The sequence below is a fragment of the Ammodytes marinus genome, assembly GCF_949987685.1.
Source record: "Ammodytes marinus genome assembly, chromosome: 11".
In the NCBI taxonomy this organism is placed as follows: Eukaryota; Metazoa; Chordata; class Actinopteri; order Uranoscopiformes; family Ammodytidae; genus Ammodytes; species Ammodytes marinus.
Window position 1 is genome coordinate 28,290,841 of NC_137215.1, and position 21,776 is coordinate 28,312,616.

Consider the following 21,776-nt stretch of genomic DNA (forward strand, 5'->3'; position numbering starts at 1 on the left):
ACGAGGCATTAGGGGAAGGAGCTCCCCAACCATGGTTATAGAGGGATTTCCAACTAGCCACAAGGGGGCAGTAATAAGCCAATTCATTCTTAGTGCACTTGAAGATGCAAAAGGACTGACTTAGGGTGTATTCACACTGGGAAAGTCCGCTAGTTCACTTGCTTTGGTCCAGACCAAATAGAGTTTAGATTTTTTTAGTTTGGTGTGGTCCACTTTCATATTGCCCCTTTTGCAAGTGAACCAGCATCACGAAGCAAAACCACACGTGATCTGAGGTCATTCATTCATTGGACAGACATTCTGGGGTGGAGAGAAGCAGGAAAAACGAAGTAAAAACTGCGAAATATATAACTGATACGATATGGGGTTAAAAATAATAAATAACTAAATAGGCCTACATCTAGCCTATAAATAAAATAAAAAAAACATAAAATTAGTGTTGTTTCATATGGTTATAATATGTAGGCCTGTGTCAATGTGTGGCTTGTAGCCTACGATGTGAAACATAATATTTACTGTATTTTTGCTGCTGGACGCGCGGCTCGCGAGGAATAGGCTCAAGCTGACAGTGTGTCAGCTGGGTGTGAGTTCGGCGCGGCTCAGCTCCAAACTGACACGGGGATGGTATTGACGGTACCGTAACATGGGATGCAAAGTAAAAACACGCACTTCATACAAAGCGCAGCGTGAACCTGTTGTCACTGTTCGGGAGACGCTCCCCTCTCCTTCATCTGATCGCTGAACACATCAGCATGTTTACGCGTCCTGTCTATCAAATGTAATTTATTCGCTCGGGGCTCCCGGTCAAACAACAACTAATCTTCCTAACAATGGCGACAACAACACTTTCCTATAATGTGAAGCTGACAGCGATTTATTAAAAAAGAAAAGGCACAGTGCTTCCTGCAATTGGGTTGGATCGAGTCCGGCCAAATTCACACCACAAACGAACTGCAGCAGAGTGCGTTTTGAAGCGCATCGAGACCACCTCTTCAACTGGGTCTCGGAGCGTTTGTTTGGTCCGCCCCCGAGTGCGATTGCTGTATTCACACCTGTCTGAAAGATGCGCACCAAAGGCAGAAGTGCATCTGAGTTTGTTTCAACTGAACTAAACACGGCATGTGTGAATACACCCTTATTCACCTGCCGTGTTTAGTTCGGTTGAAACGAACTCAGGTGCACTTCCGCCTTCGGTGCGCATCATTCAGGCAGGTGTGAATACAGCAATCACACTCGGGGGCGGACCACACAAGCGCTCCGAGACCCAGCTGAAGAGGTAGTCTCGGTGCGTTTCCAAACGCACTCTGCTGCAGTTCGTTTGTTGTGTGAATTCGGCCGGACACGAACCGACCCAATTGCAGGAAGCACTGTGCCTGTTCTTTCTTTTCTTTTTTAATAAATCGCCGTCAGCTTCACATTATGGGAAAGTGTTGTTGTCGCCATTGTTAGGAAGATTACTTGTGGTTTGACCGGGAGCCTTCCATTTGATATGGTAAACAAAGCTTTAAAAAGCGGTATTATGACCAGTGTGATCAAATCTTTAGTTTGATAATGATAGGCCCATACTGTAAAATGGAATGTCTGTATATTTTACCGTTATTCTTTACGTTATTGTTATTATTGATATTATTTATTTACACCATTTATTATTATCTCATAACATTACTGTTGGCTACACATGTAATGTGTCAAAGTAGCTTTTCAAATCAAATTATATCAATGGATTCGGGAGGTTTCTGAGCATTTTGAAGCCACTAATAATTATTTAAAATAAAATTAGTATAGAGGGTGGGCTTTGCCTTACAACTCAAGTGAGGGCACTGAGCGATGTTGTGGAGGATGAAGATTAGTCGCTGGCTAAGCTAATGTTAGGCTAGGCTGGCTAAGCTAGAAAGCGAGACAGTGCCTTGATCAGATGGATACAATTTTAACAACTTTCCCTGCGTTCCGAATCGAATACTCTTTCTTTTTTTCTATTCTACATACTACATCCGACGATAAAAATAATCTAGTTAGGATGCAGTAAGCATACTATTGGGACATACTCTTACTCTTTTATTTCATCATAACATTGCGCCTTGATCTTGCCTCTTGCTTTTATTTCCGGCGCATCCCCGTTTGTTTTCATATGGACGCTTCGTCGATGTGACGTCACTTCACGTGCACACCCGATTGTGGGTCAGAATTGCTCAAATAGGATGCAGTTTTCAACACTAACAATATTGGCCGGATGAAGTAGGACATCTGGGTACTTTTAACCATCCTAAATCTGGCCACAAGAATCGGGACATCCTAAATCTTTTTTCTACATACTATATAGTAGAAAGTATGCGATTCGGAACGCAGGGTATATTTCTGTTATGTACTGTTAGGTACAGAAATTAATAACAGAAACGTCATAGTGCGGCAAGAGATAGTATATCAAATGGATGTAGCATCCGGGCTGACCTCAGTTATTCCTACTACATCCAATTGTCCTGGCCTATGCGCGTCGCCATCTTGTCAGATTTTTACTCCGCCTCATTTCCTCTTACCGAAAAAAGGGCATTGATGTGACGTCGGGGGGAGGGAGATATGCCCATCTAGCTGACGTACACCTCCGAGGCGAAGTGAGGGCTTACGGGCGGCTAGCTGTCACTCAAGAGGCCGTGCCCCTAATTATTCGTATAATTTAACCTCCAATAGTTTAAAAACTGTCCAAAAAAATTCACCCCCCTCAGTGTTGTCATAGAGATATGACCTAAACATATTAGAATGGTTTGTTGGACCAAGCCGTAAGTAGGTTTAATAATGCTGTGAAAACGGCCTATTTAACATGGGAGTCAATGAGATTTTTGTGATCTGATCACAACTGGGCAGCTCTAACTACAAGTGAAAACACTCTCAGGACGCATTGAAGACGCATTAGATCGGATCATAAAAACCACATTCGGAGGTGGTTTACGTCGCTTGTGTCTGATGTGTCCGCATTCAAATAGTAGTATAAACAGCAATGTGACTCTTGTCCACATTATGGACCTCCTACTCAACTGCCGCCCCCTGCCTGAGCGGAAATACGTTGAAAATGCATCACTGGCGTTCATGCAGCTTTTATAGAAGCCTCATGAACGTTAGTTGCATCCGCCAGTATTGCAAATGACAAGCTTTCTGTCCTCTGTTTTCATTTCACTGCGTAAATCTGAAAACACAGAAATTGCTGCTATTGACTGGAGAGCTGCAAGGCAACGACTTCCTGTTCTTATCTGCTTAAAAATAAAAGTCAACTCGCGTTTGGCTTTTAATGTGAAGGCGCACAGGAAATATTCTGTTCGCACATGCAGTAATTTAACTGCGTATAGAAAGCCGTGTACTGGTGGTGGTGACAAGAGTATCAGAGGCAGACGTTAAAGAGAAGCCGCCAGGCGAGCACACATCTTTCACCAGCCAAAGTGGCGTAATAACTTACTCGCCTAAGAGTTTTTACTTTTATATAATATCTATATTTACCCGCATTTGGCGAGTGTTAAAGTAGAGCCCTCTAAGCAGTGTTGTGCATCGCTCCTCCTTGTCTAAATCTCGTCAACCTAGACTTGTAATTATCTTCGCACGTGATGCATTTTAATAGCAAATGCGATTAAAACTGTGGAACTGTACAGCCCTGAATGTTAACGTGTTTGAACCCCATCGGTTAAAAACAGCAATGCAAACGGAAATGATGTACATATTGATTTAAATACAGAGCGGGTAAATGGAATCCGATCACAACTGGACAAAGAAGATGTGGACAGAGGTGTGAACACACGGACTGAGAGCTGGCCACCTGTGATCAGATTACCAAAATCACATCATAATCCCAGGTGGAAACAAGGCCTTAGTGGCCACTCGGTGAATTTAATTTTTTGTAACTTCCGCATTGGATGCTGGTAGAACTCGCTGTGGTTGGGGCTCGGGCAAGACAGACATTTCCCTTTGGAGTGAGGCAAAACAAAGGTGAAGTACAGTAACTCAACTTCAGCGCAGCAAAACAATGGAAGAATACAGTAACGCTGAAGTTGCTGTTGTTTACCTTGGTTTCAGTAGGGCCTTTTGAAGTTACTGTAATCACGATCCCCTAACAAGGGCCTGCCATTTACATTTTGCGTAAAATTGACAAATAAATAACCATGGCACTCTGGCATTTGATATAAACTGTGACAGAATTTGACCTGAACATAATTTTGAAATATTGGGACTAGCTGGCTTTGAGTTCTGTCCCCAATTCAATTGTTACATAGGTTAATTATCTATACAATGATTCCTTCTGAAATAATGTGTGCACGTGTGTGTGTGCGTGTGTGTACGTGTGTGTGTGTATGTGTGTGTTTGAAGTGCTCAGACGGCCCCTTTACAACCAGAACACTTGAGAAGGTTACACAAATATTCAATTCAAACAAACAAATTCTAATGAACTTACATTCTGTCTGTTTTGAACCAAGTGAAGCTTAAACAAGCAGACAAATGTGTGTCAAGCCCCCCTGTTATGCTCCCATGATTTCATTGGTTAGTCATGTGGCCCTGAACCCTGCCATTAACTGGGAGAGAGAGAGCGTGTATGTGGGAGGGCAGTTGAAGAGTTTGGGTCTCTCCAGATTGCCGTAGCAACTACTCTACTTCACAGCTATTTGAGGGAAAACGGCCACACCTATCCAACCCTCTCACCCCGTCTCCACAGTCGTCCTACCCTGACCCCTACACACACACACCACATCCAAGCTAAAAGCAACCTTGCCCCGTAAAGGGTTGAGTGGCTCTCTACCGCCACTTCTGTAAGAATAATACACTCACTGCGTAAATGTATTCTGGTTACTGAATAAGTGCCTGTGTTTAGCTTCATATTCCAGTGGGTGAATCACTGGTGGGGGTGTTTGAGGAGGTACTAAAGAGGAGAGACCTGAGTTTAATGAAACATTGTTTCTGTATGGGAGTTTTTTTGCGACCTACAAAGAGAGTTGTTTTTGCAGTTTGGTCACAACACTACCTGCAGTTATGTCTGCACCATCATTAGTAACTGTGGACAACTGGCTTTGCATCAATGGAACAGGTGTTAGTCCAAAGTAGTGATTAGTAGTGACAGAGACTTCTGATTTTTTTCTCAGTTTTGCAAATCACAGATATGCTGCTTAACATATTTTTGCGCAAGACATCAGAGTGTAAGGACAGGGTGTCATACTGTATGGAATGTAAAGCCCACTGAGGCTAAAGTCTATTTGTGATATTGGGCTATGCAAATAAAAAGGATTGATTTTGATCTTCAGCCACAGAAACAGTCAAAACTCCTGTGCTTGTATTGTAAGTAAATACATAAGTCCATATGTCGTTTCTCATATCCCCACTGAGGTTTTCCACTCCAGAGGGGGTCCCTCACACAGGGTCAGACATAGTACAGTGCACCTGGAGTAGTGTGGGGTTAAGTGTCTTGCTCAAGGACACAATAGTAGAGATGGTGGGCACCGTAGATGTAACAGCAGCCACCACTAGTTTTACTACTAACACCCTCCTGTCTGGCGCCGGGGATCCAACCACAGACTTCATGGTTACCAGTGGTCCCCTCTTTTCTCTAGGCCATTCTACCACTTTTGGACAGGTTCCTCTTGTTCCTTTGCCCCTTGTACACACACGTACACACACACACACACACACACACACACACACACACACACACACACACACACACACACACACACACACACACACACACACACATAATAAAGCCCATCAGGCTTCTTCAGCACTATTGCTTTGCCTGTCCTTGTATGATGTGGTCATTGCATATTCAACTGTTTTGTAGTATTTTGTTTGCCCCTTTCCATCTTGTGTGTAGTTATTTCTGTTATTATATTTCTGACTAGTTGAACATAAACAAAAGAATGCTATACAGAAAAAGAAAGTTTACTGTCTGTTTGTATGTCTTACCAGTATATTTTTCTATTACTGTAGGGGAGAGTGGCCTAAGTTGTGCATTTTGGAAGTTGTGCCACCCCTTGTTTCTAGAAAACCGTGGAAGAAATTGGAAATGTGACCACATATTTAAGAAGAGCCATCCATTTGACTCATCCTGTAAAGAAGGGAGGCACAAGGAATAAGATATAAGCACATTGTGCACACTGTGTTTTGCCTTTCAAAGTAAAATTTCCATGATCAAGGTTTTTTGATTATTGTGTCTGAACAATTATAGACAAGTTTGAAAACATTTGACACATGTTTTAGTGCTTTAGTATGCTACATTTTGAGTCTATACAGTTAGCACGATGTCAGCCTTAAATTGCTGCATCATGCTTATTATCCAAATTTCTGGGACTGGGGTGATTTGTGCCAAAGGGCCTGGGTGAGTTATAAGTAAGTAAAATGTATTTATAAAAGCACATTTATGACAGTTTGCACTGTCCAAAGTGCTGTACATAGTGCATTCAGTAGGTAAACAATGAAGGTAAAATAACAATAACCAAAATAAAAGATGTAAAGCCCATACATCCACATAAACACAGATAGTAGTGCAGAGGTAAGATAGTTAATGGGGAGGAAACACCAGGGTGTACATATGGGTTTTGAGCCTTGATTTAAAGGCAGAAATGTAGGGGAATCACATTTGTCAGGTGGCAGTTGGTTCCACAAGCACGGAGCAACTAGTGCAAAGTACATTTCTGAGAGTTGTGCCAGTGGCATGGCTGTATACGCTGGTCACCAAAAGAAAGTGATTGTCTACAGTAGCTCAGAAGAGAGTGACATCTCAATTCCACTTAACGACACCACTGATGAGAGTTCAGATGGCCAGAAAGATGATGATGGTGACTTTGTCATTGTGAGCTTTGCAGGTAAAACCATTAGATCTGCTAGGCCTTGTTTAAGAAAATTGTCCTTCAATCTTTGTCAACTATTTACTTTATTTACTTTAAATACACCTTAAATAAGTGATTGTCTAATGGATTTGTCTTGCATTACAGTTTATGAGATATATAGCAATGGCACAATTCACCCCGTGGTATTCTCTCCAACCGCACAACTTACACCACACTGGGGGCAAGTTGTGTGTCAAGACAACTTTTTTTCCGAAAGCTATATTTCTTCAACAGTTTATTCCAGATCCAAAGTTTTTATAGCCAGGGATGCACAACACCCTGAAATATATGTACATATTTGAGTTGGAGACTTTACTGTCAAGGCCTTACTTTAAAGTCACTTTGAGTGAAAAGTTGCACAACTTAGGCCACTCTCCCCTATACACTTATTGAAATATATATTATACAGTATATTGTCTTTTAAAATCATAATCCACTTGGTGGCAGTGTTGCCTCACAAACACTCCTCCACCTGTTCAGTCCATATCCAGCTTTTTTTGGTGTGTGTGTTTGGGGGGGTTTGTGAACTTTTGTATGTTGGGACTTATTCCAGATCCAAGAGTAGATAGTTTGAATTGTTATACTATAAATATATACCTGGTTGATGATCAAGTGGCACAAATCAGGTTGAGAGAGGGGGGGGGATTATATTTTGAGGGAAAAGTTCAATTTTAAGACGATAGTACAAAGCAATGATTTTCAAAAGGTATAGGGATGAGGGAAAAAAAGGAAATAGTTGCGTGGGTGGTGTTTGCATGTTTTGTATACAGGTGTATGTATTGTTTGATGTTTGTGAAACTGTAGATGCAAATCTGTGTATAATATATAGGTATATGTCAATTGTACATAAAGTAACCTATATCAAATGTCGTATATCTATTGTAGATATACACAATTTAGTTAGGTATAGATTGTATTAAATATAATAAATTGTAAACATAGTATATTAAACTGTATAGATATATGGATCGTATAAATATGTAAAGTTTAGATATAGAGCAAATGGTATAAATATATATATATATATATATATATATATATATACACATGTATGGATTGTATAGATATATAAATAGTAAATATAGTATATCAAATCTTATATAGTTAGATTGTATATATAGATTATAAAATGATGAATACAGGAAGTTAATTTAATAAATATCCATTATTGAGGTGTTGAAAAGGGAACTAAATAAGTGTTATGCTTTTCCCTACTGAGGCATATCAATGGAATATATGTTATATTATCTTTATTTTTTATTTGTGAAATTATTTGAAAAATCGATATGTTCTCCCTGTGCTTTTAGTTTAGTTTTGTACTTTGATCCATCTGAAATAAATGTATTCAATTAAAAATACATTTAATTGAATATTCATTATATATATATACAGTGGTGGCCAACATTATTTGAACACCTGACAGATCTGAAAATATTTACTTTTTTGCCTCAAAAACACGATTTCATTTCATAATGTTCATGCAATATGCAGATGGTCGTTCTGAGCACAAAAATTATCAGATGGAGAGAGTCCTAATGTTTTTATCCACTTTTAACTTTAATATTTAGTATGTTCACCTTTTGCAGCAATAACAGCAGCACATCTCTCTGGCATAAAGTCAATATATTTACTGATAACTTCAACACTAATGTTGCCATGCCTTCTACTACTCAAGACAAAGGCTTTCCTTTGAATATACAATAGATCTGTCCAGTTTATTTTCCAACTCGCCCCAAATTAGCTTGATGGGGTTGAGGTCTGGACTTTGAGCGGGTCAGCCCATAATTTTTTTTTGTTTTGTTTTTTTAAATAAGATTTTTTTTTTTTGCATTTTAAAGCTTTATTTGATAGTACGGAGTTGAAATGGGGAAACAGAGAGAGAGGGGGGATGACCTGCAGTAAAAGTCCACTGGTCGGATTCGAACCCACGACCACTGCATCGAGGCCTGAGCCAATATGGTACGCGCTCTATCCACTATGCCACCGGAGCACCCCAGTACATAATATTCAATGTTCCACCAGATCCCTTCTGTTGAAGGTAGTTCTGGCCATAGTTAGAAGGATGTTTAGGGTCATTGTCCTCTTGAAAAAGAAATCCAGTTTCAATAAGAAGACTCCCAGATTGTTCAATGTGCCTCACCAGAATGTTGTGGTATACTTTCTTATCCATGATGCCATCTACTTTCACTAAGTCACATGTTCCTGTTGGCAAGAGACACTCATTTATATATCTCTCCCTCTCTCTACGTCAAACATTCACTCTTTGTCTGTTGCCAAACTGTTCAAACATGGACTTATCAGTCCTCAACACTTTAATCTTCCTTTGTCCATTTCCTGTGTATTGCACATTTCAGGTATTTCACTCTATTTTACTCTTTGGTTAATGGTTTCTGTAGGGGCCAAAATACATTTGGTCTATTTGTTTATTGTTAATTTTGAAAAGGCACGGACACTGTTTTGGTTTATGTCACTTTCCTTTTGATTGACACATGTGGGTGTGGGTGTGGTTTAATCTATATACCTGGGCACTTGTGGCGGGCGGGGTTAGTAGACAAAGGGGGTTAGTGGCGCACCTGATATTTTCTGTTTACCGTCAACTTATCGTCAAACTAGCGTCAATTACAACAGTTTATCTTTTCTTTATTTGTTTTCAATACCCTCGTCATGTTTTCATTCATCCGTTGTTATTCTGCCTTCATTTATTAAACATTCAAACTATACTCATCACCGGACTTGCCTAATTGAATTACGTGTAAATGCCTGGAGCCCACTTAAGCCTCTTAGCGGCCTTTATTGGAGAGCTGTCGCTATAGTTTCTTTGCTGCTGTTCTACAAGTCCTTCTTCTCCCAGTTTCCGACGCAGTTCTTGAAGACACTGTTGCACTATTAGTCATTGTGGTCTTAATCTCGTCACACAGTTCTCTTGAGGTCTTTCTTCAGTACTGAGAATTTAAAGATGCATCATTCCTCTGTCTGAAAGTTTATTTTTTTACTTCTCCCCTTTTGGTTCTGGTGTGAATTGGAGGCATCATGGTCTAAAGTGTACTATACAGTGCTTGTGTGTAATAGGCCTAACTTGTTTTTTGTATGAAAATTTCCTAAATCTCTGTCTATTCTGTTGTATAGAGCATAATGATGACTCTGTAGATATTTCATTCATTTTATGGGTATTTTAATGGCCGATTCAACAAAAAAGAACTGAAATGCCAAGTGTTCTAATAATTTTGGCCACCACTGTATATTATAAAAAAATTAATGAAAATCAGATAAATTAATTAGGGGTGAATTAGCTTGCTGCTGCTTGCGACTTTACTTTTAGTAAACAAAGGGGGCCCAATAGCTAGCAACATGCCAGTTTACAGAGCCTAGGCTGTGTATTCACACAAGGGGGTGGGGGTTTGGAGTCATGACAAAAATAACCCTGGCTTTGGACGTTCATAAGGATCATAAGATGTTTGTATCTTGACAATATTTTCTAATAGACTTATTTCCGCAGGTTCCTCTTGGCCTGCTAATGGGATTGCAGTCTACGTATAGGTTAACAAAACAGATTACATGAAAAGAAAAACACTAGACAAGGGAATGATCGTTGAAATACACATTTTATTGGTGACAGTCTGACGGTGAATACCTGGCATTGATCAAACACACACACCATTATTAGTGTGTGAAAATTGCAAGACATTTCTGAAAAAAAAAAACTTAACAAAACAATAATTCCCTTGCATCATCATATCAAGAGGCAAAAACAACTATAATGACGTTGTGTTGCGTGTCAGAGTGGCTGAGATGATCTTAACTACAAGCTCAATCATTTTAAGCTGCACAATGCTTCTGAATCATTGTGTATTTTACATATTGTTAAGCTGGATACTTGTACATGATGGTCGGCTAGTCTGCTACCTCAAATCAAACCCAAAGATCACTTCAGAGCCAAAAGCGCCAAATGCTAGCAGTATTACAATATTAAGCTGCTACATAACAGTATCCACATGATAGGCCTACTCAATGTTCCACAAAATACATTGTAATGATCTAACTAGGGAAACAATAGACACGCGGTGTTCTTAAATCTGTCCACTTGATAACAATCCTTTTATTCCGCCACAGAGTATTAAAAGGTGATTGGGTTAGTTCTCAGTGCAGTACGTAGGCTCTACAACACTGGGACTGTCTGAGCTGAGGAGGAGCACCACAGTTGATTCCACAAAAACACTCGCATCATCCCTATATGATCAGCGATTTTTATGTGTATTAGTATCAGCAATCAACTTGTCCTTTGTTGTTTTTTAGTCATTCCTATGTGACACATGCAGAACATGCATTGCAAAGAGAAGTGCGGAGACAGAAGCAGCAGCAGCTTGTGCGACTTTGTACATTGACACAGCAAAGCGAAACAGGCCTTGTTTGGATAGTCAAACAAATGGCTTTTAGAAACTGGCTATAAGATCCTTTTATTAAGATATCCAGATCTTTTAATAACTATAGCATGTAATTACTCATATAACTGTAGGGGTTGGGGGGTTGATCAATGCTCAGTAATCAATGATTACTTGGTCTTGAGTTCATGGTTCCTCTTCCAGTATTTATCATGGGGGATATCTTTGCCTCTTTACGCAGATGTTGTATGGCTAGCTCCATGCTAATCAGCTAGCTTAGAGTCTTGAGTAAACAACATCAGCCTCATTGAGTTGTGTGTTAGGATATGGTGACATGTCTGCACAGGTATTAGACATTGGACTGGAAGTATTCCACTGTAGTAAGAACGCAAAATAAATGAAACTTTTAAAAGCCACACCCAAATGTACCCATTGTCTTATGTGGTCACTACATACATACAAACATACATACCTGAATTGACTTCTATATAAAGCTTAGAATATATATGGATAGGAGGCTGGGCGATTGAAAGTACTGTATGTTCCGATGGGGTGAGTGAATATTGACATCACATTTTATTCTTACTAGGCACTCTTTTATTTAAGACTTTAAAAGTGAAATTTCATAACCATATGGATTTTTTATTATTTCTTTGCTTGTATGCTTATGGCTGATTATGACTCAGTCTTTAACAAGAATTACTGCTAAATTCAACGGCTCAATTTCTTCCAAGTACAAGCATGTTGAACATACATTAATATTTCTTAATTGTAATAAAATCATAATATGATATCATGGCCAAACGTAACTGCGTGTGGGACAGGAAAGGGGGACTGGACACGTTCAGATACCATTTTAAAAACTACACTTCTCTTTTAAAACAGTCGATCTGTTCAGTCAAATGCTTTTTTTAAGGACGGAGGTATTCAAGTTTCTTTTGAGAATTGCAAAAATGAGTCACAGGCATCTCTCACTTTGAATGGACACAGCAATCAAACCTGACTTGGATTCTTGTGCTATGGCTGGAGAAAAAAACATGTTGATAGGTGACCAGACGAGAGTGCACACACACACACACACACACACACGGCCTCTAAAGCTGCTGAAACAAAGTTAAAAATCTGTACAATATTTAAATACTGTATTTACAGAAATAAACATACTTCATTGTTAGTCTCAACGGGCCTGCACCTTTGTGCAGAATCACACCTGGATTCATAGTATTCAAGTGGACAAGTGGCATTCTGTTCACATTATATATATTCATAAGCATAAACAAATAAAGGCAACAATTAAAAGCACAAGCAATGGCTGCACGTTGCTTTGTAGATAGAGCCTGCAGCACGCTTCACATTCTTGGATTGAGATTTATTTTGGAATAATCTTAAGAGAACAAACTGGAGGTCTGCCCGATTGATTGAGTGGTTGAAGATCAGACTTCATTGCCAGTTAATTCTTGGAAACATGCCATCGGTTTCTACACTGATTTTCTATCTTCCAGGAATTGTTGCTAACTGGTACCTTCATAGTACCGACTGCTATGCTTTACAACCTCTTCACATCACACTCCCACCTTCATTGACAGCAGCAGCAGCTGTGTGTTAAACAGCCATGCTACACAAGTTAGGCTACCAGCAAAATGTTCAATAGCAAGTTTAAACCAATGACTATCTGTAGCCGTGTATCATAATGCTCAAAATCAATACTTATATGAACAACGTATTACATTACTATATAAACGTGAACGCTGTTATTCATCAGAGACAACTGCTGGCATCAATCCTGTGTGTTTTTACAGTAGCAACAGTCAAGCTGTTTCCAGTGACAAAGCTCTGATGAACTCACTCTACACTAACTGCATAATACTGCTGAATAGCAGACACACACACACACACACACACACACACACACACACACACACACACACACACACACACACACACACACACACACACACACACACACACACACACACACACACACACACACACACACACACACACACACACACACACAGACTATGGAACAAAAATGTGGCTAGAAATACACAATATCAACTCTTGGTCCCATCTTCATCCATAGTTTTTACACATCTATACCAAGCCTAAGTGAGGTTAGAAGTTAGTTATATGTACACACTGAAAATGAAGTGGCTTACTATTACACTAATGTCTTCCTGGAAGGTAGGAAATCAATGTGAAACACAATGGTATGCTTCAGAACAGTACTGGCCCCGGGGTGATGTACTAACAGTTCCCACTATGTTTACTGGGCTCACTCATTCAAAGCTCTGGGAGGACGTCCAGAACACAGTAGTCAGGTGCAGCTGATGGATCATGAACAGCATTAAGACCTTTCAGCAACGCTTGTTAACATTGATACTTTTATCACACACAATCTTCCTTAGTGAACACACACACAGATGTCTAATCTGCAGTAACCTGGCAACATTAAAGAACCTGGAGCATGTAAAGATGAACCCTGAATGTGTATCAAAGAAATGTTGGTGTGGGAATATTATTTCATGTGTCTGTTTGGGCTTTGAGAATTGTTCTAGTGTGGAAAGCACGGAGAGAATATAGGATGTAATATATTAGGACTGAGAAGTGATTTTTCAACAGTGAATAAGCCTTTACAAAGTGAAGTGACGGACCTAAAGCACACTGAAATCCTCCACACTCTTTTTTATTTTCCTTGTCATAACATAGAGTCTACAGTTTTATGTCATCTCTGGTTCAACACTTTCATTCAAACCGTCTACTGCCCACGCTGCTAGGATTGACTGCACCTTGAGATTCATGAACATTAAGCACTTTCTAGTAAATATCCTCACCTTGCTGTGTGTGTGTGTGTGTGTGTGTGTGTGTGTGGTGTGGTGTGTGTTGGTGTGTGTGTGTAAGCTTTATGTTGAATTTCCCATTGCTTCCAACTCTTTTGTAACATTTTGCTCTCTTGTTACCCTTCTTAATGGCTGAGGAAGTCAATGCTAGCTTTGACCGTGCGTCCGGTGGACACGTCCACTGCCATGGCGCGGATCTCCGTGTCACCAAACTGCATGTGGGTCTGGATCTCTCTGCGTGGAGCGCTGCTCTCTGTTCCGCTCACGTCCAGGCGCAGTGTGCCACACTTCCTGACCCCGGGCTCGCTGATGAAGCCTGCGCTCTCCTTCTCAGAGCAGTACACGTGGATGACTATCACCTGCTGTGAGGGCTTGGCCGGGGTGTAGCTCCTCTTCACCAGCTCCCCCAGAGCCACGGACTGGTCTGCAGAGATGAAGGTGTCAAAGACGTCGGTGCACCAGCGTGTGCCGTCCTTGACCAGCAGCTTGTCTGCAGGGTGCTTGCCCTCCACGTAGCGGTTGAGGACGCCCACTCCGTAGGTGAGGGGCGAGCGGCGCACCTTGATGACACTGGGGTCCAGGCCGAAGAGAACCGCCCCCTTCAGGATGGTCAGGCCCACGTCGTGGGGGATGATGATACGGCTGCGGCCCTGGAGCATGTTCTGGACGGCTTGCTGCAGCAGGGACGACTCAGCAAAACCTCCCACCAAGAACAGGAACTTAATGTTGCTCACCTCCGGCTTATCGAACAGCTCAGCTAGGGGGGAAAAAAGAAGCAATCTCAGAGACTGTTTCAAATACAAGTGCATATATATGAAGTAGGCATACATAGGGTTTGTTCTACTAAGATCCATAATAAAGAGTCGTAAATTACGTGAGCATTCTAAAAGGTTTGTGGACGTTCTGCGTGTGATCAACTAAGATTAATGGAGCAAATGACAACGGGTGTAAACATGTTAGAGGAAGTAGATTTAAATGAGGGTTTAGTGTGTTACTGGTTTACTGTGTTTGGACGGAGAGCAGAGTGACAGCAAGCGCTAAGAGAAATGTAATGCCATGGAGTTAGAGGTGTAGGAAGAGGAAAACACACACACTGTTGACCTACAGCCAATTAATATTAATATTACTCAAAGAAACGTGATATTGGAGAGTGTCTGAAGAAATAAATGCTGTGTGTAAAACAACCGACTGATGGAATGAAGAGACGTAACGTATTAAATGTAGATGCAATCACAACGGTGGCAATTATTTTCAGTCTTTGTAAATCACAGTGCGTTTGCTAAATAAACCTTTTTGCATCTACTCCACCCATATTTTGCGCGCTCGGAAGAAACCCCTGATTTTGGATATTCATTCAGGCAAACGTACTAAATGGACAGCGCGTGTTATTTGACACACAATCCTCAGTGATCAAACGTTAGTAGATCAGCTTGAGCGTTTTTTTTTTGCGGGTGAAACCCCGTTTGCACACGTTATATACGGGCAAACGTTTAGTAGATCAACCCCTGAGTGTTGTATTTTTTTGTTTGTAATGGTTGTTGTTCATGTTGCCCTAATGTTGGCATGTTCTTTTGAATGGATCTCCAGTAGTAAGTCCACACAAGATTTTGGAAGAAGTCAAAACATAGCTGTGTGTACTGTAACACTGTGCACTGTCAACATGAAGAACAAGGAGGTGAAGCTAGGCCGGATATACTGTATGTTCATTGTACGTGGCAGCTGACGGTCATTCTCCATCATCAGAATTTGCTGGTGCGTGTGTTTTATCGCTCGCTCGCCATAAGACAAGAATGTCATTCCAAAGCATCTAGCAGCCTATCAGTGTGCATAAAGCGGGTAGTTTAGGACCCCCCCTCCCCCCTCGGTGTGTGTGTGTGCGTGCTTGTGTGCACGTTCTGGATTTCTGACAAAATACCACGAAATGCAGGCAGGGAAATGACAGTTTTAACCGCTGTATTTGTAAGAGACTGGCCCCTTGATGTCAGTTATTGTCCTTAGAAAAGGAAAGTCAAACAGAGTGATCCATGCTAAAGTAACGTGACACACTTTGATATGGGTAAGGAGGTTATGAATTATGAAGGCTGTCTTAGGGAGAGACCAACCCTCTCATTTACTGAACAACAAAAAATACTTTGCTCAGAATGTTTTCACCCGATACTAGGATAACCCCATTTGTGACTGCCATTACATTTAGCACATGATATGATATTGAAGAGTAAAGACAAATGACAAATAGCTATATCTTCTTGAGTAGTTCTTTCTGTCTGTAGTTTTAGCAAAAGACAAAAACGGTGTTTGTGTGGGTGCCTGCGTGTGTGTGTGTGCATAGGTGTGTATGTGTGCGTGGGTGCCTGCGTGTGTGTGTGCGCGCGTGTGTGCGTGCGTGGGTGTATGTGTGGGTGCCTGCGTGTGTGCATGCGTGCATGGGTGTGTGTGTGCTTGTGTGCGCGTGCATGTGTGCTAAGGTGTTGAATTTCTCATTGTAGCTTACTGAGGTGTTGGATGATGTGGTCTATCGTTGGCTTGAAGAGGGAGTTCATGGCTTCTGGAGTCATCCTCAGCATCCCCTGAGACGACCATTTAACAAAGTCCACACTAGAGGAGAGCCCAGTTACATTCAGTCCAATCAAATACATTATGTTCTATATATATATATACATATGAAAAGAAATAAGAAAACATTTCAAATACCCATATACAGCTCTGGAGACCACTCCAAATGTTCAGTGTCTCTTGTTTTACTATTTAGAGGCATATGTTTGAGTAAAATTAACATTTTGATTTTATAATATAAACTACTGACAACATTACTACCAAATTTCAATACATTTTCTGTCATTTGTTCAATAAGTAATGTAGAGATGAAGATTTAAGAAAAATCCAAACTGGTCTCTTAATTTTTTACGGAGCTGTATATCACAAAATGGCAAGAGTCTGCATAATCAAATATAAAGTTTAATCTAGTTATGCCCAGTAGAATGAACTGGTTCCCCGTGTTTTCATTACACCAGACAAAACTCTTCACTCATGCTTTTAGTCACAATCTTTAAAACCTTTTACAAAATATTTTGAAACGATTGCACGATATTCACACAGTCACTTCATAATATTATAATATAACAATACTATTGAATTATGCCTCAGTGGTGTCTAATCCGATTGCATTCCACACACAGTGTTTTTTGTTCTATCCATGTTAGTGCAGTGCAGAAATGGAAAAGAAATTGAACATATTCGGTGCCTCTTGTTTTACTATTTATAGGCATATGTTTCAATAAGTAATGTAGAGATAAAATTTAAGAAAAATCCAGACTGGTCTCTTAATTTTTTCTGGGGGTGTATGTATTCCCACATAAAAAGGCCCAAGATACATAACAATATAGCTTTGATAATTAATTCAGCAATTTTTTTGTAAATACCAGGATGAGAGATGTAATGGCAAAGTGAACAAAGAATTCTGAACATACAGAGAAACGACACACCCAACTGTAGCAAGAAGCCAGAAAACAGCACGTCAGAGCCTGCTTAAGAGAAGCTTAAGGAACTTTTGAAATATTTCTGAAACAGTCAAATTTTTCCTCTGATGATCATAAATGACCTGTAACAGCAAACGAGACCATCAGTGCAAAGAATGATGTTCCTATATGGTTATTATTAGGAATGTGTTGTAGAAGTTAAAATAACTAGTTCCTTTTGACATTTTGAGACGTATAGCAGAAGAAAACCAAAGTCCAAATAGACACTTCATTTGAACACCGCTTTGCTTTACAGATGTACTTTCACTGTTTTATTGAACTGTTTGTGTGATTTGTATGTGAGTCTGATGTTGTTTTTCTGTTGTTTTAGCCACTAACTGAGGGCAATTTTCTGTCACTATGTGAGAGACAATAAAGTTTTATGACATTTTTATTTCATTTGAAATAAAACACCAAATAATAAAGGTTGAAGCACACTGTATAGGGAGGGCTATTTGCTTTGTGAGGCTGCCCAGACAATGGCAGAGCATACACATGGGCTAAACCCTGATGCTAACCATGGCTGTGTTCGGAAAGCCATACTAGCGTCCTACATCCTACATACTCACCATCTACAGTATATACTACATACTGTCTACTCAAAGATCGATTGTGTATGTGAGGTGCGACGAAATGTTTTCAGTTACTCAAGCAATAAAGAATTTCTTCTTCTTCTTATAAGATTCAGGCCGTTTAGACACCGTTTAGCGTATAACCGCCCTCCACAGGTTAGATATTGAACTAGATTTGTACAGTCCTGTGCTCATCATCTGTGACCTCTTGTTTTATAATCTAAGTAGGCCTATCTTTAAGAACACTAATCACGTTTCGTCGCAACTCGGTAATGAAACTGAAAGTAGATATAATATCGCTAATAGCTTAAATGAAAACAGACGGTCAAAACAGCGTCCAAATGAGCTAAAATCCTAAATACAATAAACAATAACATGGCACACTTATTCTTAGGTAAGCTCTAATTGATTATTTATTAATTTTGTCACACGTTTATGTTTTGAGGCGGAGGATCCCTTTGACGCTCTCTGTCCGGCTCATCAGACAGCACTCTGCTGTCTGTCAGCTGAGCTGGACGAGCCGCGGTGTGTGGAACACAGCATTCAGTTCTGATCTGATTTTATTTTATATACTATCTATGGTTCTCATCAATCTCCACTATCAGACTGGCATCACTCATTTCACTTAGTAACTCTAATGTTGTTAGGTATTTATCTTCATCTCTTATCTATTGTAAGAGTTTATGAATGACTGCACGTACAGTTGTCAGATCGTGGACCCCAAACAATGTCGTTGCCTAGCAACTTGCTCGAAAATATTTCATTTTCCTGTGCGGGTAGAATTGACCCAGTGCATTGTGGGGCGGTTGAGTAGAAAAAGTAACCTGTCTGGCGCTACACGATCTGAGGAGCCTGCACGATATGAGGACCGCATGCGCAGAACGGCCGCCATCTTTGATAGCCCACTACGGCTACACCAGTTGTTCATATGTGTAAGCCTGTACAGTAATACTTTTATTTACTGCAGCGCTTTCTAAGACAGTCGCCTAGGCAACGAATGTCAGCATGTGTGTGTGTGTGTGTGTGTGTGTGTGTGTGTGTGTGTGTGTGTGTGTGTAGGACAAACGACTTCCGCTGCTCACGGGGAACTTCAGGAGGGGGCCGCTGACATGCGTTGCCTAGGCGACTGTCTTAGAAAGCGCTGCAGTAAATAAAAGTATTACTGTATAGGCATACACATATGAACAACTGGTGTAGCCGTAGCGGGCTATCAAAGATGGCGGCCGTTCTGCGCATGTGGTCCTCATATCGTGCAGGCTCCTCAGATCGTGGAGCGACACTGTCGATCCATAACCAAAATCTTCCCGGAAGTTAGTACTCATGTATGGATCGATTGGATACTTTTCCTACTCAACCGCCCCACAATGCATTGCGTCCTTTCAAACGACAAGGAAGTTTTTTTTTTATTCTTTATTTACAATTATGCATATCCTGCACAACACAGGACTGTATGTAAAAATCTAGTTCTATATCTAACCTGTGGAGGGCGGTAATACGCTAAACAGCATCTAAACTGCCGGAATCTTATAAGAAGAAGAGGAAATTCTTTATTGATTGAGTATACTGCAGTGTGAATGTTTCGACGAACCTCGCATACACAATCGATTGTTAAGTAGACAGTATGGACGGAGTATATACATGTTGAGTATGTAGGAGGGAGGATGTAAGTATGGCTTTTCGAACACAGCCCATCATGTGGGACACAATGAGTTTCAGCAGCTGGACTTAACAGCTGTCATTCATGATAATACCATCAAGTCATTTGACATCAGACCAAATTTAAACTGGCCTTCAGTGTCATTTGACGAGGGAAAAAGCTACGCTACACTACTATCATGAGTTTTTCTATCGTTCCAACAAAGTGATACATCCTCTCTCTAGCAGATCGCAGCACATTCATTTCAGCAGTTGCCTTCGCCAGTGAATCTTTAATAATTCATATAATATCAATAATTTAAGCTAAGGCACTAAATAATTTTGAGCGGTCGCTTGTAGAAGAAAAGTGTGTCAGATTTACACAGTGCATCTGAACCTGTGGACTCTCATAAACCTAACCCCTGGAACACACATCCAGCGTCTACACAAGCACTTTGGGTGTGTCAGAGAAGTGAAACATTTTATAAGGTGTATTCTCATAATGAATAAACAAACTTTCATCACAGAAAAATTTGTTTTTGAAGTTAGAAAGCTTCCTGAAAAATGTCTGCTTCACTGTTGTTGTGGTTGTTTACAGAAGCAGGGCCCACAGTTTGCTTTACAAACATATTCTAATCTTACGTTTGGTTCCAGGTTCCTCAAAATGATTTTGTTTTGATTTATGATTATATAATTATTCAATACTAAGAGTTAAATGTAGAGAAAATATGTTTTGTAAACTAACTGCAGGCTTTGTAAATGTAAACAAATGCCCCTCCCATGAAACTGCATAGTGCACCTTTAAGAACTAGTTTACCTTGTCAAGGTGTTCTACAGATTGTTTGTTGTATTTCTTAAGAAAAAATGTGCATACATAAAACGCTGCACTATGTTCAGCAGCAAGTATGTCACTGTGTCTGTTTGCTGCTGTGGCTCAAAACGATTGATCTGAAAATGTATCTTCTGAAAAGGCAAACTGAAGATTTGGGTGTTAATTAATGTCAATCTCAACATGGAACACATTTCACATTATACAAAGCCTTTTCATCCACTCTAAATTAATTGGTTTGTTCTTCTTTAACTAGCATATCACTTTTATTTAGCCTGTTCCCGTCATTAGGCGTCTTCTGCTGCCTACTGGTGCAACGTTCCATTTACTAAAAAAAAATACCCTAGGCCCTGTACGGAGCACTGCTATCATTCTACAAGCACATACAGCCCCGGAAAAAATTAAGAGACCAGTCTGGAATTTTCTTTAATTTTACTACATTACTTGTTGAAAATGTTCTAAATGACAATATTTTTATTGTGAATTTGGTAGAAACATTATCAGTAGTTTATATTATAAAATCAAAATGTTCATTTTACTCAAACATATGCCTCTGAAGAGTAAAACAAGAGACACTGAACATTTGGAGTGGTGTCTTAATTTCTTCCGGAGCTGTATATCAATGCCCCACTGTTGAATCATAATATCGGAGAGAATCCATAGTATCCATCTACTGTGATCCCATGTGTGATGAATCCATGTTCACTAATGTTCACTAGTGTTAATGTGGGCCCCTCCCAGCCCTGTCTGGCACATTGAGACAGACAGAGTACTTCCAGTCAGGCGTCAGCCCAGCCCAGGGGCCACTGTGGGCTTCAGTTTCAGCCATATAAATATCTTTTTAATGTCCCTCGCTGTGGCTTCAGGAAAAATCCATAACGACGTGGGCCCATTAAAATCAAGACTCCACCGTGTTCCCAGAAGTGCGTGGTCATACTGCTTGAATGTAACGATGCTTTTACAGTCTCTCTCAAACAATTCTATCTACAGTATTTACAAACTTTACCATTGGATAATCATCTTATTTTTTAAGTTTCATTTTGGTTAGAGCCTCCTGTCAACATATTTTCTTATGGTCATACATACTGCCCCCATACCTTTGTTTAACCTGTTGTTACACCTTCCATCGAAGATTCTATCTTGGTCCTGTTA

General features: G+C 40.2%; 1 protein-coding gene across 5 annotated transcripts in view; it reads right to left on the minus strand.

The window, feature by feature from the left end:
- Nucleotides 1-10,448: 10,448 nt before the first annotated feature.
- Nucleotides 10,449-21,776, minus strand: part of hspa12a (heat shock protein 12A) — a 52,305-nt gene continuing 40,977 nt past the window's right edge. For all 5 annotated transcript variants that reach the window (XM_080037165.1, XM_080037164.1, XM_080037166.1 and 2 more), the window contains 2 exons: nt 16,565-16,668; nt 10,449-14,830 (listed from right to left, as the gene is read on the minus strand). In XM_080037165.1, the coding sequence (XP_079893291.1) occupies nt 14,199-14,830; nt 16,565-16,668 (736 nt within the window). In that variant the 3' untranslated portion in view covers nt 10,449-14,198. The remainder of the gene's footprint in view (nt 14,831-16,564; nt 16,669-21,776) is intronic.